At 47.4% G+C, this 18,561-nt stretch overlaps 1 protein-coding gene across 1 annotated transcript; it reads right to left on the reverse strand.

The window, feature by feature from the left end:
• Positions 1–5,563: 5,563 nt before the first annotated feature.
• CNGA2 (cyclic nucleotide gated channel subunit alpha 2) lies at positions 5,564–18,229 on the reverse strand. Its single transcript, XM_021932796.2, has 6 exons — positions 13,861–18,229; positions 13,575–13,667; positions 12,717–12,887; positions 11,566–11,673; positions 9,825–9,931; positions 5,564–9,454 (listed from the first exon to the last, which is right to left on the reverse strand). Exons 1-6 carry the CDS (start codon positions 13,968–13,970, stop codon positions 8,049–8,051), a joined length of 1,995 nt encoding a protein of 664 aa, XP_021788488.1. The 5' UTR covers positions 13,971–18,229; the 3' UTR covers positions 5,564–8,048.
• Between the last annotated feature and the right edge of the window lie 332 nt (positions 18,230–18,561).

The following is an 18,561-nucleotide window of genomic DNA, read 5'->3' on the forward strand; positions in this document are numbered from 1 at the left end:
TCCCTTTTTGACCTGGGCTTAGCAAACATTTTATCTAGAAAGGCATCTTCATCACCCTCCCTGTCAGGCTAACTGTAGCTGGCTTGGTGTCAGGCCCTGAATCAGGGCTAGATTGTCCTTCCAGGGAAATGTCTGCCTCGGAGAGAAGCAAAATCACTTAGTTCTTGGCAGCTCAGTCCCTGCCAGGGGGAAGGTGACCTGCCACTGAACCCATAGCCAGTATGGCACAGTACTCCTCCTGCTGGGGCCAGCTGGTACCCCATGCCTGCCTACCTCAGCTCCCTGTTCAACTGGGAAGCTCTACCTTAGCAGAGCCCTCTGGGAACCAAGTCCACACCCACTCTCCTCCTCCACACACATACCCTCCTGCAAGTAGCTTTGGCTATAGGAGGGCAGTATGAATCTCACACAGCCCCATCCTCTGGGAGCAAGGGAGGGGGAAAGCCACAAATACAGATGATAGCTGGAGTCACACTTGTTTGTAGGGGATCAAAGAAGGCTTTGGGAGGGAGGTGACATTAGAGGTGACTTTGAAGGATTAGGGGAATGTTGCAGACAGATGTAGGGATAGAAGTAGGTGTAAGCCGAGTTCCTCGTGGGACAGCTCCAGTTGGGTTATGGAATACCAAGGAGTTTTGTGTGAGTAAAACCTGTAGGGCTATGAGGATGGGCAGAGAGAAGCAGCTGAGGATACGGGGTTTAGTCCATTAGAGACAAAGGAGGAAGCCAGCCCCTAAGAAGTTCCCAGTATTGGGCGTGTACAGAACACTGAGGTACCAGTAGCTGCTCTAGGTGCTGCAGATGCAGTGGGGGCCAGCACAAAGGTCTATCTCAGGGAGCTGACATTCTAACTGGGGAAACAAGCAATAAACAAGGAAACCAATGAACAAGAAGATTGTGGAGGGTGCTAAGTGCTGTTAGGAAAACTTCACAGGGTGCTGAGACCAGCATGACTGGGAGACTGGGGACTCTTTTCGTTGTGGAGTCCTGAGGACAGGAAGCCAGCCACAGAAGGTCCAGAGGAAAGAGAGCAACACAGAAAGACAACAAGTGCAAAGCTGCCAAGGGACAGAGAAGCTGGGTGTGTTTGAGGAACTCAGAGGAGACTGGAGGACCTGGCTCCAGAAGAGGCCGGGAGAGAAAGCAGGTGAGGCCAAGGATGCTGGTGGGGGCTGTGCAACAGGACCTGGAGACGAAGCCGTGAGTTTGAATTTTATTATAAGAGTAATGGAAGACCCCAAAAGAATGTAAGCAGGATGAGACATGACTTTCATTGCTTTTGACTACTCTGCTGGCTAGATGGGGAGTGGGTTGGAGTGGAAGGAGCAAAGGTGGAAACAGGGACACCAGTCTAGAGGCGACTGTAGTCATCCAGGAGAGAGCCCTGCACGAGGGCAGGAGTGGCGGAGGTGAGAGAGGTGCATGGATTCTGACTGGACTTTGAAAAGTTATGCAGACAGGGTATTTTCTGGCTTATTGGATGCAGTGGATATTTTCTGGCTTATTGGATGCAGTGGATGAAGAAAAGAGAGGGATCCAGGCTTACATCAGGGGCTTTGGCCTGAGCAACTAGAAGGACAGACGTGCCATTACCAACATGGGAAGATAAGCAGGTTCTCTAGGAAACTCCAAGGGGTGAGTTATGGTGGTGTTACTTTTCAAATAGCATGGTGGCATCGAGTAGGTATTTGGCTATATGTATACAATCACCTGTGTACTACTTTCATGTGACACTGGAACAATTATTTTTATAATAATTTTATTTATGTCAATTTTAAGTAGGCTGACATTAGCTCCATGCTAACCAATCTTATCCATAACATCGAGGGTTTTTCAGATTTCTAGTATTTTTTTTTCTGAATACAATAAGTAATGACAACCACAGTGCTCAAGTCTCCCTGTAATTCCACCCTGACATTCTCTCCTTCCCCAATCTCCAGCAGAGTCTGGGTACCTAGCATGAACAAACTTGTACTGGATATTGGCCTTGACACCCAGGAACCTCTGAGGGCCTTCAAAGGGACCACAGTGGGGCACAGTGGAAAAGAGACCTGGTCCAATAGCTCTGCAAGGCCCCGGGAGGCAGCCACCTAACTGCCTCAACCGGCCCTGCTCAGTTCTCTGCTGTGTGGAGGGTTCACAGAGTGGAGCCCACCACCCTTTCCTGAGGTTCATGCGCCCTCTGGTGGTAGGGTTCCCCATCTCTGTGCACTGGGGGCTTCCTTGTTCCCGGGTTAAACAGAAAACAGAGACCCTCTGCCTCGGATTCACCGAAGGGAAGGGATAAATGGTCAACCTAACTTTAAGCTCCAGACCAAGGAATAGATGCTTCCGAGGCTTGGACTCAGGTTGGGCTGGCCAGACAAGGGCCACCACAGGTCACACCAAAAGAAGAGGGAGTGTGGTGTGCAGGAAAGGGGACATTTTTTTCTATAGAAGGTCACCAATGCAGAGAAAAGCAAATTGATGGCCATATTCAACTAGAGCAATTTACCTTCAATGGATATTTTCAAAGGAAAATAAAAAACATTCCAATTTAAACATTTTAAAATCAAGAGCAGGAAACAACAGGCTGTGCTGAATAAATCCAACACATAATGGAAAATGTACTTCAGTTCCTATATTACAGCCAGTTATAGGAGAGAAGCGGGGGCGGCGGCCAGCAACAGACAGGAGAGTCAGGCTCTTACAGAGAAAGCAACCCGAGAGAGGGTGGGTGAGGGGTTGACCAGAGACAGACACTGCCTAGGCTGACATCCAGGTCCTCACACAGGCACACACACACACACACACACACACACACACACACACACGACAAGCTGCACAGATATTCCTTCTGTTGTTCCTTCATCCTTTTCTCAATGAACAAGCTGTCTTTAGATGAGAAGATATTATTGCTAAACAGACACTTGCAGACCAATGTGCAAGGGAGTCTCACATAGAAAGCTGTGGTGGGACTCAGAGAAGGGGCCTGTGAATTTAATCTCAGAAGAAAAAGAGGCAGAAAACGGTAATCCAGGCAGAGGGAACAGCGTGAGAAAATACCTGAAAGCATTCCAAGACCTTAACCCTAACTTCTCAAAAAGGAAGTTTTCATCAACTCTAAAAATGAATTCAATGTCATTTTATTAAGAGCAGGAAATCGAGTTGATGGGTGCTGACGAGTTGATGGGTGCAGCACACCAACATGGCACAAGTATGCATATGTAACAAACCTGCACGTTATGCACATGTACCCTAGAACTTAAAGTATAATAGTAATAATAATAATAATAATAAAGAAATAAAAGTAACTTGAAATTTTAACTTTTTTTAATCGCAATTTTAGAAGCACTCAGTAGCTAACTAAATCAAAGAATATTCCCTTGAGCAAAAAAATACCAAAAATTAAGTAATAAAAATGTTTTTAAATGAAGTTTTTAAAAGAAAAATAAAAAAGAGCAGGAAATCTAGACCTTCCTCTAATGACAATCCAATAGTCCACCCTCGCTGTCGTCAAAAGAAACAAAAAGTTCAACCCCAAAATAAACAGTAATTAGCCTGAGATATTGTAAATGTGGCTCTACAGTCTGAAATTTAATGGCATCTTTTGTCAAAAATAGTCTTATTTCCACTTTAGTCTCATGACTACAATACTATAGTGCTATCCCTATAGTATTTACTACAATACAGTCATCAAAAATATCTGAAAAAAGTTCTTAGACATTGTGAAATAGTGCATCCATCCACTTCTATAAAAATAGGAGCCACACAAAGATCTAAAAGAATGCTGCCTGCCCAGATCCAGAACAGATAAAGTTAGTGTTAAGGTCTTGGAATGTGAACACATTGTTTGTAGTGCTATCCATTCCTCTCCTGAGATTTTAACTTACTACTGGAAATTCTTAACCAATGATAATAGTTTTTTTCTCTTTATTTTCAAAACGTTTTCCTTTGCTTTGATTAGACACTGTGCTTTTTTTTTTTTTTTTTTTTTTTTTTTTTTTTTTTTTTTTTTTTTTTGAGCGGGAGCCAGTAATCATAGTTCATCTAAATGCATCTTTTTCTGAACTTTAAAGATAGAATCCCATTTTTAATGAACTGAAGTAGCAAAATCACCTTTTTCATTCTTTTAGGAAATAGCTATTGCCAAAGTGAAGGTGTAGATAATGCCTAGTCTTGTTACATAATGCGGATGTGGTTTGCATAATTGTCTTTATAAAATTGAAGTTTCAAGGGATGTCAGCGTTTATGCCACTTTTCCAGTTCCAAAATCACTCCATTCCATTCTAGAAATTTGAAGTATGTAACTTGAAATCCTTAATAAAATTTGTATTTAATTTTATTTAAAAAAATAAATAAAGAAAATACCTGAAAGCTTAAGAGAACATAGACATTCGAGACATGGCAAAAAGTTGTGAGAGACTGGACCCCAGGATATCTGGGGAAAAGAAAACTGGAAGAGGGTGGGAGCTGAGCCCTGGAGTCTGTGTCTTGAACCACTGAGCTCCCCATGTGATCCAGAGAAGGTGACTGCCTTGCCCTGGGGAAAACCAAATGCAAGACACAATGTCCATCCCATGATGTGGGCTGGAAATCAGGCACCTGTTGGGGCTGGGCTGATAGTGAGCCAGGCTCCAGGGAGAACACTGCAGATTTCTTGCTGAAATCAAGGCAAAAAATTTCAATGCAGTCATCCCCCTGCTTCTGGTCCCAGTACCATCTTACGCCTGCAAAAGTTACACATTGTCCTGGTTCCAAGACACTGTAAAAACTGAACTGAGTGCAACCTTAGTAATGAAGGTATTGGCAAGGAGCTGGCTGGGTCTCCAAAGACTCCTCCTGTTGTGTAGGGTTCTCTTGAGGCAAAGGGGTTTAGAGCCTTTTCTCCAAGCCCAGTACCCAAAGGGAGGGTGTACACAAAGCACTGCTCCATCATGAATGCATCTCCTTCCTGCTGCAACTTTCAGGGACCAGGACCTAGGCATGTGTCATGTTGCAGATCCCTCCCGGTGAGTCTTCCCCTGGTTAAGATTTCTTCCTCTAAGCTAGGGAAGAAGTCAAGAAACTACACTAAGTGTAAAAGAAGCCTGGCCAGAAGGATGAATTCAGTTAAAAAGGAATGGTAATGCCAAAGGCACAGGCAACAGAAGCAAAAGTAGATTAATTGAATTACAACAAAATTAAACATTTCTGCATACCAAAGGACACAATCCCCATGGTCACACAGTAAAAAGGCAACCTAGAGAATAAGGAAAATAGTTGCAAATCATATCTGATAAGGGTTTAATATCCAGAATATTTAAAGAACTTCTACAACTTGACACTCCAATTAAAAAATGGCCAAAGAACTTGAATAGACATTTCTCCAAAAAAGATATACAAATGGCCAACAAGCTTGTGAAAATATGCTCAAAATCACCTGTCATTAGAGAAATGAAAATCAAAACTACAATAAGCTTCACCTCACACCCATTAGGATAGCTACAAAAACACAGAAACTAAGTGATGGTGAGAATGTAGAGAAATTGGAACCCTTGTGCACTGTTGGTAGGAATGTAAAATGATGTCACTGTTTTGGTGACATACAAAAAAGAAAATCATTCCTCAAAAAATTTAAAATAGAATTACTATGTGATCCAGCAATTTCATTTCTGAGTATATACCCAAAAAACTGAAAATGGGATCTCAAAGAGCTATTTGTATACGCATGTATACAGGAATATTCACCATAGCCAAATGGTGGAGACAACCCAGATGTTCATCGAGAAACGAATGACTAAGCAAAATGTGGTGATCTATACAATCAAATATTATTTGGCCTTAAAAAGGAAAGAAATTCTGACACATGCTACAACATCGATGAGTCTTAAAAATATTATGCTGAGTAAAATAAGCCGGACACAAAGGACAAATACTGTACGATAGCACTTATACGAGGTCCCCAGAGAAGTTAAATTTATAGAGACAGAAAGTAGAATGGTGGCTTCCAGGGGCTGGGTAGAAGCAATGAGGAATTTTTATTGGGGACAAAGTTTCAGTTTTGCAAGATGAAAAATTCTCAAGATTGTTTTCACAACAATGTGAATATACTTAACACTACCGAACTGTACACTTAAAAGTGATTATGATGGTAAATTTTATGTGTATTTCACCACAAGAAGTACATGCATAAATAAGTGGTGTGCATGTGAACAGGAAGGCCTCTGAGTCTGCACCTAGATTTTCTTGCTCACTAATTAATACTTTTCCTTCAGGCTCCTAATCAGGTTATAATGCCCAGCTGAAAGACATGATACTCCAGGAGACCTTTCCCAACTCCCCCAGCAGAGCCAATGCTTCTGTCAAGGCATGACTGCTGGCAGGGAGAAGCATAGGAGTTTTGGTCAGCTGTGTGTCTTTCCTCATTCATTCATTCATTCATTCATTCACTCATTCATGTGTTCACTTACTCCCCCATTGAATAAATGTTCTCTGGATGCTCCTCAGTGCCAGCTATGTCACTGAGGCTGCAAAGAGACCCATGAGGGAGACTGTCTTGGCCTCGTCCACAGTCAGGAGGGGAAACGAAGTCCACTAAAACTGATCCCACATTACAAAACCAGGACAGAGAGGTTCTTATGCACTGTGGGAGTATAGAGAGGAGATAACTGACAAGTGTGCGAGTCGTTGCAGTCAAGTGGGCCTTCTGAGAGAAGGTAGTGCCTGAGCTAAGCCCTGAAGGACCCGTAAGGTTTAGGCAGACAGGGAAAGGTGGGAGAGTGTATTTTAGACCAGAAGAGTTCTGGATAGGGGTGAAGAAAAGTAGTCTGTCCTTCATATCCTTGCGTTTCACATTTGCAGGTTCAACCAGCGGTGGATTAAAAATATTCAGGAAAAAAATAACAGATCAAAATAATACAAAGAAAAGATACAATATAACAGCTATTTACATATCACTGACATTGTATTAGGTATTACAAATAATCGAGAGATGACTTAAAGTATGGGAGGATATGCATAGGTTATATTCAAATACTACGTCATTTTGTATCAGGGACTTGAACATCCACAAATTTAGGTATCCATGGGGACTCCTGAAAGCAATCCCTCATGAATACTGAAGGACAACCATATAGGGAAAAGAGAGGGATTAATGGAGGGAGGGAGAGAATGTGAATAGCAGAGTTGAGCAATAACCACAGACAGTTTGAAGGAATTTGTTAACTCGTAGGTGCCTCTAATACAGATATTCACTTGAAGAGTCTCCCCACCAACAGCAGTTTTCAGGCCTCTTCAGAAATGCTCTTCATAGGGGAGGGATGGCCAGAGCTGCCAGCTACCTCTGTCTCCAGGTGGACAAACGCTCGTTGCCTTGCTCCTCACTCCCTGCCCTGAAATGGACCAGAAGCCGGGTCTATCTCCTTGGTCCGCAGAAGATTGCAGAGACCCCATCCTGGCTAGCAGACAGATCAATCTACAGAGCAGGAGCTAGAGTATCTGATGGGGAGGAATAGCCCTGAGTGGGCACCCTTCTACCCCCTCCCAACAACACTATCACATCCCTTGGCCTGTCTTGGGAGACAGACACTGGGTACCTGGTCTAAATGTCTATAGTAGGTGCTTAAAAGCACATGCATGTGCAGGGAAAAGGGAGTATTCAGAACACATGTTAGAAAAAGTGGCAGCCAGAACCAAGGCAGAAGTGACTATATGCAAAACAGCCAGAGGGGGGCAGTACTGCAGCAAGGTGTATGTCATTTTGCAAATGGCCTTCTTCAGAGCAGATCATTGCCCAGGCTCCCAGTCCCAGGACAGACCCCTCGGAGACAGCTGCTCCCTTCTCCCTTCCTCAGACTTAGACAGGCTGAAACTCTCGGAAGCCCAGCCAACACAGTCTGTACTCTCCACAAAATGGGCTAAACTTGGAGGTGGAATCTTGGATGTTTAGGCCAAAAACCAGGGGTCAGAGAGGCTTTTGGGAGAATTCAGGGAACATGAGGGTAATGCATGTAAATCTGGAGATCTAAATAGCTCCTCTAGCTCCTGGGATCAAGGCCAAGGCTGGAAAAGCAGTTGGGCCCCAGGTCTTATGGCTTGTCAGCAGCAGACAGCTCGGGGCTGCTCATCCCATCAGACAGGTAGTCATCTTCATTGTTCTGTTTCATCTTGGTTTCCAGAATCGTGATGCGCTGCTTGAGCTTCTGCTGGGCCCCTGTGTACTCAGCCAGCAGGCGGCCAAAGCGAGTGTATAAGGTTTCCATGTTGGTCTCCAGCTGCCCTAGCTTCTCCTGCACGTCCACCTCCATGCTGGTTGCCACTTCATTCTCATCCAGCAGCCCCTCCTTCATGAGGATCTCCCGACCCCTCTCTTCTAGGACTTTCTTGGCATCAGGGTATTCAGTCACTGCTTCCATAAGATCATCCTTGGACAAGCAGAAGAGGTCTGAATAGCCCAGGCTGCGGATATTAGCCGTGCGTCGATTGCCCATTTTACTTCCCTTAATGTTAAGGATACTGATCTCACCAAAGCAGCTTCCAGCCGAGAGCAGGGCATACTGAGTCACCCCGTCATCAGCCACCACTGCCAGCCTGCCCTCCTTAATGATGTACATCTCCTTGCCGATGTCCCCTTTGCGACAAATGTAATCCCCAGGACTGAAGACTTGAGGACGGAGTTTCAATACCAGCTCTACCAGCAGGCCAGCCTCACAATCATGGAAGATGCGTACTTTCTTAAGTGTGGACAAGTGGACATTGATGGCTATCTCAGCCCTGAGCTTGGCTGGCAGATTCTTGAGAACTTCTCGCTCATCCACTGTCTTCTTATTGGTCCACAAGTAGTCAAACCACCTAATGACCTTGGCTTCCATCTCCTTGCTGACCTTTCGGAACTGCATGTAGTGTTTCACGGCATCGATCTTAGCCTGGAACTCTGCCCGGGTGGCATTCATGTTGGAGATCATGGAGCCCACATTTCCCACAATGGTGGCAAAGATGAGGACGCCAATCAGGAAGTCAAAGATGACAAATAGGTACTCCTCATCCTTTACAGGGGGTGGTGTCTCCCCAATGGTAGTGAGGGTCAGTGTGGACCAGTAAAGGCAATAGATGTATTCCCTAGCCAGGTAGCCATACTCAGGGTCAGTGATATTTGGGTAAACCCAGGTGTCAACCCCAAAGCCTATGGATTTGGAGATGGCATAATAGACGCAGGCATTCCAGTGGATGATGACCAAGATGTAGAGGACAAGGTTGCTGATGCGGAAGATGTTAGGGTAGCTGGTGCGTGTCTCTGTCCGGTCAAAGAACTCAAACATGCGGGCAAAGTGCAGCAGGCGGTTGAAGCGCACCTCAGGGCTGTGGATGCCCACAGCAAAATAGATCAGGTCAGTGGGGATGATGGAAGACACATCTAGCTTGAACTGCAGGGTGTGGATGTAGTTGTCTCGTAGTTTCTTGGTATCTTTGACCAGCAGCCCCTGCTCCAGGAAACCTAGTAGAGATGCAAGCCAGCATGTCACCTCTGCCCTCAGGATGTGTGTGTGTGTGTGTGTGTGTGTGTGTGTGTGTGTGTGTGTGTCCTTCCCTATAGGCTAATATCTCTAGGCAAGGAAAATACCGGTCACTGAAACTTCCTTCCCAAGGAAGGATATAGCTCACATACCAGGGCTGGCCAGAAGGACTCTAAGAGAACACCCCCAGATTGAAACCTCTCTATGCATGTGGGACCATGAGGTTCAAAGAGGGGCACTCACCTACCAGAGTCCCACCCAAGTAATTTAGTCCAACACCATGTCCAGTGGGTTTCCTAAAGATCTGGACTCAGGCCTTCGGATTTACCTACATCCCAGTTGCTCACTGACCTGTGCGCAATCGGATGAAGATGTCTGCGATATAGACCACATCTGAGACATAGTCCAGCACCAGCCACACCAGGTAGTAGTCTTTCTGTAGGTCACTGAAGCAGGCTCTGCAGGAGGACAGGGCTAAGCTTCACCCTCAAAGCCAGCCAAAGGTCCCAAAATGAGTGTTCACTGTGTGCAGGGCTTGGGATGGCTACCAGGGGCATCATTTAGTCACAGTCAGCCTGACGCCAAGAGACACTTATCTACAAGTAACTTCTGCCCCACCCCTCCTCATGACATAACATCACTACATAGACAGCACCACTGACCATTAATTTTCTGTCTCACCCTCTGAACTGTGAGGTCCAGGAAGGCAGGCACCCCTCTTAGTCATTACGGCATGCCCCATGCCTGACCTAGGGCAACAGGATTTGAGTGCTCAAAGGCTGTGAGTTGAATGAATGAACAAGTCATTGGAAGAACAAACTACAGAACACAACTGAACCGCCTCCATGCTCATCTCTTCAACATACATCTTATTCAGCACCCAACAAACAGCACTAGCCAATACATGTGAGAGAGAGGGTAGTAGTGGGAATGGAGAAAGGTTGGAGGTTGCAGGAACGTTTTAAAAGGAAGTGGCAGGATTTGGCAACTGAGTTGGGAGAGGGTTGGGGAGAGAGCAGAGTCAAGGACAGAGCCCAGGATGATTGTCCAGTGAGTGTACTAGTCAAAGGGGAGAGCCATTAATTCTGCCTACTTGGTCACATTTAAACTGAAACTCCAGCCCCCTGCCCTTCCCACTGAGTCTGCAGAGCTGGCCCATGCCAATGATGGCTCATTCACAGCCTCCAGCCACACTAGGCCATCCCGAGACAGGGTTTTCATACTTGCTGTTTCTTCTGGCCAGAATGCTCCCTCCACCATCCTCAGGTATCTAATTAGCTGTCTCCCTCCCACCAGCTAAGGCATCACCTCCTCAGAGAGCATGATCCCAACTGCCCTTTCTGTAGCAGCTCTCTGCCACCAGTCCCTGGCATCATCCTGGTCATTTGTTTCATTTCAGGTTTACAGTCATTGTCTGCCACTAGCCTGGGAGTTCCAGGAGAGCAGAGACCATGGTGGTTGTGCTCACCACGTTATCCCCAGCACTGAGCACACATGAGGTGCTCAGTCAAATCCTTGCTGAATGAATGACTGGGATTGGGACGGAGTAGGTTGGGGAATGCTGCCAAGGAAAGCTACAGGTAGATAGTGGCTTTTGAACTGAGCCTGCAAGGAGAAGAATCTCCATAGGTGGAAAACGGAAGGGAAAGGGAATTTTCTCTAGAGGAAACAGCGTGTTCTGATCCAAGAGTGGTGAATGCTGGGGCTAGGGTGTGTCCAGAAGGTGTAGCAAGAGAAAAAGGTCAGGTTCAGAGGAGTTTGAAGGCCATGCTTAGGACTTGAACTTCATCCCGTGGACAATGGGGAGCCACTTAAGGGTTTGTGAGGAGGGAATGGCATCACCAAATCCTAGTTTTCTGTCAAGCATGTTTGTTGCAAAAGTGGAAGATGCACGCTAGGTGTGTGGCACCACTGTAGTTGTCCCAGACACAGGACAGACAAGAAATCTTCATGGCATATTAAATGGAGAGAGGGTTGGGGTTAACAGAGAAGTTGGAGGTGCCATTGGTATCCAGGGACTGCTGCGCTATCAATCCCAGGGTCTGAAGACTGGGTTGCTTTGGCCACCCCTCCTGGGCCCCACCCTGCTCACCTGGCCACCAGCAGGCACCAGTTGTAAAGGACAGGCATGGCAATGACAAACAGCCAGCAGTAGTACCAATCCCCAGCTGGGTCCAAGACAAATAATTCAAATTTCTTCCTGAGAAGACAGACAAAGGCAAAGCTTGGGGATCAGGTCCCCCAGTGTGATAGCACCCCAGCTCCCAGAAACCAGAGGTGCCTGAGAAAGCACTGCCAAAGGGGATATGTGGGGTGAAAGATAGGTTGGCTGAGGGCCCCATTTTTCAGAGACCTACAACCTGGTACTGGGCATCTGAGTGGAACTCAGATGGGCAGGGGCACCCATCTTCCCCTTCTGAACCTAGATAGGTCCATTGATTCCCATGCACCTTACAGGCCCCTTGCCCAGAGGGCAGAGCTTTCAGTAGCGGTGGGTCTCAGGGCCTGGGAAGGGATTTCCACAGGATGGTAATTGGGGCTTATGCCTATTCCCACATCCCTCCCTAAAGACAGGTGCGCCAGGTGAGTGAGCACCACAAGCTTCCTGCTCACCTCACCCTCCCTTTTCAGTCATTGGCCTCCAGCCTCCAAATCACTTTCCCAGATGTTGTGTCCTGCTTTGGCAAGGGATGTTGTGTCCTGCTTTCCCTCTACTGGTCAGAGGTGGGGAATGTCAGCTTGGCCAGACATCTGCAGTTGTCTTCTCATTCCTCAAAGGACAGATCCTCCAGCTCTGCCTTCTCTGCCCTCCCCACGCTATCCTGTTCCATCATCCAGCCCTTCTCCTCCAGCCCTCTACATGATCTCTTCAAAGACCCATTTCCTCGCCCACAGTGGAGCTGAGATTGTCATCCCCTCCAGGGCAATCCCTGAATGCACCATCTCAGTATTTCCTGGCCACTGGAACTGGGCTGTACATTCACGTGCAGCAAGAGGACATCTGGCAAGAGGCAACTAAGGCAAGAAAAGACACCAGAGGTTCTCATGGCAAGTAAGCCACTGGCTGTTGGGGGAACAATGGAAATATTCTGGAGTTGAAAACATTGCAAGTCACCCTTGCCCACCACTCTCCTTACTACAGCAGGGTTTGTCATAGCCCCTGGCAGTAGCATAGAAACCCCAGTGAGCTCTTCCATTGCATGCTTGGAGCCCATTTGAGCCCCACAGGCTGAACAACTGTACTTGGTGCCTTTGTCCTTGCCATCCTTGTCGCCTTTGCCATCCCCCTGCTGTGTGGTCACAGTCTGGAGTTCAGGCCCACGAAAACGCTCGAGGAATGAGTCAGGCCTAGGTTCCTCCTCTCGGAAATTCTTGTTGGCCCACTCTCTGATGATCCCCACCAGGCGAACTACCCTAGAGGTGAGAGAAAAGGAGCATGAGCCAGAGCCAAGACTCATGCTGTTCAGAGAGCACCTGTCCCCACGAGCTCACTGTCTGCTGAGGAAGATGAAAGAAGGACAGTGAAACCTACAAACAGGCCATACCATGATTTCCCGTGTGCTAAAAGCTGGGGTAGAGGCCAGCACTTAGGGCCGGGGGCTGGGGCTCAGGCGTGACCCTGAATGCAGTCCAGGGGAAGACAGCTGTCCTGGGAAGACTTCCTATAGGAAGTGCCATCTCAGTTGATGGTGAGAATAGCAAAGAGGAGGTCTTCAGGACAAGACGGAGGTTGTGTTAAGGCAGGAACTGTCAGGAGTAAAGCTTGCCCCGAGCTTCCTGCTTTCCCTATGGAGCCTCTGACTCTGGGATAGAGAGGCCTTGGGTCCTCTACCTAGGCCTCTCTACTGGGAAGGGTATCACTCTCTGATGTTGAGACAGCCAAATGTGAAGGGAGGCCTCTTCTGGCCCCTCTGAGCTTGCCTGCCTTGGGGTTTGCCCAGGCCTCATGAGGAAATAATTACGTTTGGCTACCACCGACAGTGCTCCCTGGAGGTCTTGGTGGACAGGACTAGTGGGACTGGGAAGAGGAGGGCAGTGGTCGCCACCCTGACAGGCCCCATGAGTAGGAAGGGGAAGCAGCAGGGTAGTGGTGGGACCCACCTGCGGAAGCCACCCCTTCCCCGCTGTGGGGCATCCACATCTGCCAGCCTCTGCAGTTCTGAAGAGGTGTCATCGTCAGTTGCAGAGTGTGGCCTGCGGAAAAAAGAGCAGGGTTGACCCAGGGTTATCAGGGCATGACTTGTCTCCCCTCCTGGGTCATGCTTAGAAATCCCATATTCTTTTTAGAGGCTGTCCTGGAGACAAAGATTGCTTGCTCTGTGACAAGGAGGCAGAGCTGGGAAGAAGTAGCAGCCTCTGTACCCTCCCTGATACCACGCAGACTCACCTTCTGCTTGTCCTGTGGTCATCTTTGCCATTGGCCTTGATGGCAGGGGGTGCATGATGGTTGTGATTATTGACTGCAGAGCTCTTCACGCCATTGGCTTTTTCAGTCATCCTCCATGTACAACCAGAGCGCTTATCTGCCAGGAAGAGGGCCAAGAAGAAGGTCACAGAGGACCCTGACACCCACAGAGAGTGGGAGAGTGGCAAGCAAACAGAATGGATTAGAACCCAGGCCCACCTCGCCAACCTCAGCACCCTCAGGCACTGCTATGACAGTCAGGGCAGTAGGATACAGCATTCCCTAAGTGCCAGGCACCAGGGGCCAAGAAAATGAGGGTACTCCCCCAACCCTAATATGTAATTGCAAATGGAAACAGTGCTAGACTACAAAAAGTGTTTGCTTTTCTATTTTACCCCAGTATTTTTTTTTTTTTACATACAAACTATCAAAGCTAAAACAAAACATAACAAACAAAAACTGTTTAAGCCATCTTCCTGTGCGTTCACTTTGCAGATGTCTGGCACATATGTAAGCTGCCAAGCAGCTCCAAGGCAGTCACTGCCCCAAAGCCCTGGCCCAAGGGAGGAAGTGCATATCCCTGACCCAGAATAGCTTCCCTCTTCCCTAAGGAGCATAAGCTCTGAGGTGGTCTCCAGTGAGGAGAACCAGAAAGCTGGGTGGCTTGGGGAGGTGTGGGGTAGAGAGCAGCTGCTCTGGGCCAGGGAGACATACCTCCTCCCTTGGGCCAGGGCTCTGGGGCAGTGGCTGCCTTGGAACTGCTCGGCAGCTTAAGCGTGTGCCAGATATCTGCAAAGCGAAGGCACAGGGAGATGGCTTAAACAGTTTTTGTTCATTTTGTTTTGTTTTAGCTTTGATAGTTTGATAGTGAGGGCTCTCTCCTCTGCGCAGAGCAGGAGAGGGACAAGGGCAGCATTCTTTGCCAGAAAAATCCCTCTGGCTGCTCTGTGGAGCCTGCATTAGAGGGAGAGCAAGAGTGAAGGTTGGGGCAGGGAGGAGGCTGGACAACAGTACCAATGGAGCCCAAGACAAGAAGGCAGAGTGTGTAACTATCTAGGAAGGAGAATGGATGGGACTCAGAGAAGGAGTACATGTGGGGAGCAATGGAGAGAGTGGGTGGGATCACAAAGAAAGAGGAGACAAAGTGAGAGTCTGGAGCAGAGTTGTGGAGAACCCCAATATTTAAGAGTTGAGCAGAGGATGAGGTGCCCACAAAACAGATGGAGAAGGAATAGCCCAGGAGGTAGCAATCTAGAGGAGGGACAGGAGATTGTGTCCCACAGTGTCTCTTGCCACAGAGTCAGGAGATACTTGGAGGAGTTCTTCCCTGCCAGGGCTGGTTGGCATGCCCTACCAGGTGTGGCCAGAAATGGTCAGCATGACCCCCAGATTTCCCACAGCCCATGCTGCTGGACCCACACAGTCCGGAAGCTGTTCCGGGAGCTCCCTTAACCCCCGCCCAAGCTTGTTCCAGCCTCTGAAGCTATCACCATGGCCATGGCAGGCACGTCAAACAGCCTCAGAGATGCTCACCTGGTGCTCTCTGTGGGACTATGGCACCAAGATAGTAATGAGGGCACTTGAGGGAAAGGAACCAGCATCGCTGAGTCCCTGCTTGGACCCTGGAGACAGCAGACCATGGAGACAAAAAGTTTCAGGCAACACAAACAAAGCCAGAGCCATTCGCACCAGAGTTTCAGGGCTGGCCTCCTGGAAAAGCTGGTGTTGAAGCTGAAGCTGGCAGATCAAAAGGGCTGTAATCCAGGGCCAGGCCAGTGCCGGGGGCAGAGCATATGTTCACACCCTCTCTAAGGTTCTGCCACAAAGACAGATTCCCCCCACCCCATGACCCCTGCTTCTTCTGTACCAGGAAACAGACCCGTCCCTGAGCCTGACTGCCTGCATACCCTCCTCTTTGTCAGAAACTGCCCCTCAGGCTGCTTGCGGGAAACAAGGCAGTTGGACTGGTGGGTCTCATGTATACACCCTCTCCAGGAAACCTCAAGTCCTAAGGCTCCAGATACCATCACGTCAAATCAGCTCCTCCTCAAAGTTACCCACCTCTGAAAGGGGCCTGCCCTCTTCCCAGTCACTCAAGCTGGAAGCCTGGTGTCAACCGTAACTCCTTGTTTCCTTTATCATATCCAAGCAGCCTCTGTCCTGAGTTGATTGCCCCCACAAAAAGCGTCAAAGTTCTGTCCACCCATTGCCCTCCATCCCCAAGGCCCTGGACTGGTCTCAGGCTTTCAACATGGCTCTCCAGGCCTGCTGCAGTGGACTCCGGATGGCTCAGCGTTCGCTGGGGTCTGGACTGGAGGGGGCACATGAGCACCAGAGTTTACATTGCAGGTAAAGCTCTCAGGGGGATGTATCCATCCCCATATCATGACAGCAGAGAGAAAAGCTAAGGGTGGAGCTCTGGGGAACTGCAACCATGAAAGATAGCTGAGGGGCTGAGTGAGTGAAGGGGAATGAGGCTGGGAGTATGAGAAACATGAGGGAGTTCCCAGGGAAGGCAGACTTTCAGGAAGGGAGCTGTCTGCAAGGCCAATGCCCCCCTCCCATATCAGGAAGATAAGTGCTCCGTGCCAGATACTCCTTGCCCTTAAGATGAGAGCTGGAGTGGGCACTGGGTGGAACAATAGGGGCCTCGCTGGGGACCTTATCAAGAGTAGCGTCAAGGAGTGGTGGTCAAAGAGAGCTCGTTTCACAAAGTTTCAAGCGAGGAGTAGGAGGGGACAGACAAGAGATAGAGCACATAGCTCAGTCTTTCTAAGAGACTGACCAAGAAAAAGAGGAAAGATAGAGTGGGAACTGGAGGAGGGTGTGAGGCTGACAAAGGTTCTCTGTCTTGCTGTTGCTGTTATTATTCTATGTCAAGAAGATAATAAAGCAAGCTTAAAGGTTTTGAGGAGGAATTCAGTAGATAATAAAAATATGTGTGCTTGTGAGCAACTCCAGTTGAGGCTGGAGCCCATGAAAGATGGGTGGAATGGGAAGGTTCAGGTACCAGAGGAAGTGACAGGAGACAGATCCAGGACAATGGGAAGGGGCTGCTGAGAAACAGGCCATGAGACAGTTGAAGGGATTCACTCTTGCAAAACCCCAGTGTTCTAAGTGAAATGGGAAGGATGCGGGGGCTTTCATCTTCAGAGACACCAGGCAGCAGTAGGTGCAGACTTTGGAGGAGGTCAGAACGTTTGCAATAGCTGTTGCAAAGAGAGACAGGGGATACCAAACAAGTGTGAGGACAAGAAAAGGCTTGACAAGGAAGACAACAGACCATGCACCTACCAAAGAGAACAGAGATGGGCAACAGATCTTAGATGAGCAGTGGGATTCTCAAGGAGGGTGGTTTAACAGCCTACAGTAAGGCATGATTATTTGATAAAAAGTCCAAACACAGTCAAGGTGGAGTTGTAGGCTTCTTTTCTCCTTATCCACAAGCTGAGCAGCCAGCCCAAGACTTTAAAGAAAAACCAGTCTGGTCAAGGAGTTTATTGAAAGAGTTTTGAGGAAAATTCCTTCCTCTAGAAGTCAAGTCAGAGAGAGAAGAAACAAGTTCGTCATATAGCCAAGATTAGAAGTTTCAGTTCATGGCCCATTCATTCACTCATCTATCTCATACACATACCCAAGACACCTACTATGTGCCGGATCCTTTGCTGGGTGCTGAGTTTAGAAAGAAGAGTCTGGCAGTCTCGATCTCAGTGGTACTCCCAGAGTAAGAGACAGATAGGAACACGATTTATTGCAAGTCACTTCTCTGTTCATGTTCTATTCTGTTTCTGAGCAGCGTCTAACAGTTTATCCACTCCATCTTTCTTGAAATAATGGATTCTACTCCCCTCGTTCTCCTCCTACCTCACTGGCCACTTCTCAATGTTCTTTGAAGAAGCCTCCTCCTCTTCCCCAACTCTAAATGTTGGAGTGTCCCAAACTCAGTCCTTCAATGGACTTCTTGTCTTTTCTCTCTTCATCACCTCCTTCTCCAGTCTCATGGCTTTAAATACATCTGTATGTTAGTGACTTGCAAACTCTTAAAACCAGTTCAACCTATCCCATAGACAGTAATTTACCTCCCTCACATAACCACTTGGATTTTGAATAGGCATCTCAGGTTCCATATGTCCAAAAGTGAGTTATCTTCCCCTCAAAAGCTTATCCTTCCATAATCATCTGCATCTCAGTAAAGGCAAAGCCATATAACTGTGAGCCATACTCCCAGTTACTCTGGTCACAAACCATAGCATCATCCTTGACTCCTCTTTTTTTCAATCACTTGAACGTGGGAGGTGGAGGTTGCAGTGAGCTGAGATGGCGCCACCGTACTCCAGCCTAGGAGACAGAGTAAGACTTTCTCTCCAAAAAAAAAAAAAAGGAATTTTAAAAAGTAAGTAAATTCTCACCATTTCTAAACAATACTGTGCTGGATTTCTTAGCCAGTGCAATAAGCAAGAAAAATAAATGAAGTGCATAGGTACTGGGAATAAAAAGAAATGTTTTAAATAGACTATGGTTAATAATTCATAGTATATTTCAAAACTGCTAAAAGAGAAGATTTGAAATAGTCCCAACACAAGAAATGATAAATGTGTGAGATTATGAGTATCCCCATATTTGATTATTACACATTGTATGCATGCACCAAAATATCACGTGTACCACATATTTATAATCTCT

Source organism: Papio anubis, chromosome X (assembly GCF_008728515.1).
Source record: "Papio anubis isolate 15944 chromosome X, Panubis1.0, whole genome shotgun sequence".
NCBI classification, from domain to species: domain Eukaryota; kingdom Metazoa; phylum Chordata; class Mammalia; order Primates; family Cercopithecidae; genus Papio; species Papio anubis.

Bases quoted from the DNA above. Each gene is read 5' to 3' on its own strand.
- CNGA2 (XM_021932796.2), bottom strand. From the start codon at position 13,970: ATGACTGAAAAAGCCAATGGCGTGAAGAGCTCTGCAGTCAATAATCAC. The intron at 9,932-11,565 runs GTGAGCAGGGTG...GTCCTCCTGCAG, and splicing joins TGGTGCCTGCTGGTGGCCAG to AGCCTGCTTCAGTGACCTAC. The intron at 9,455-9,824 runs GTCAGTGAGCAA...CATCTCTACTAG, and splicing joins CTTCATCCGATTGCGCACAG to GTTTCCTGGAGCAGGGGCTG.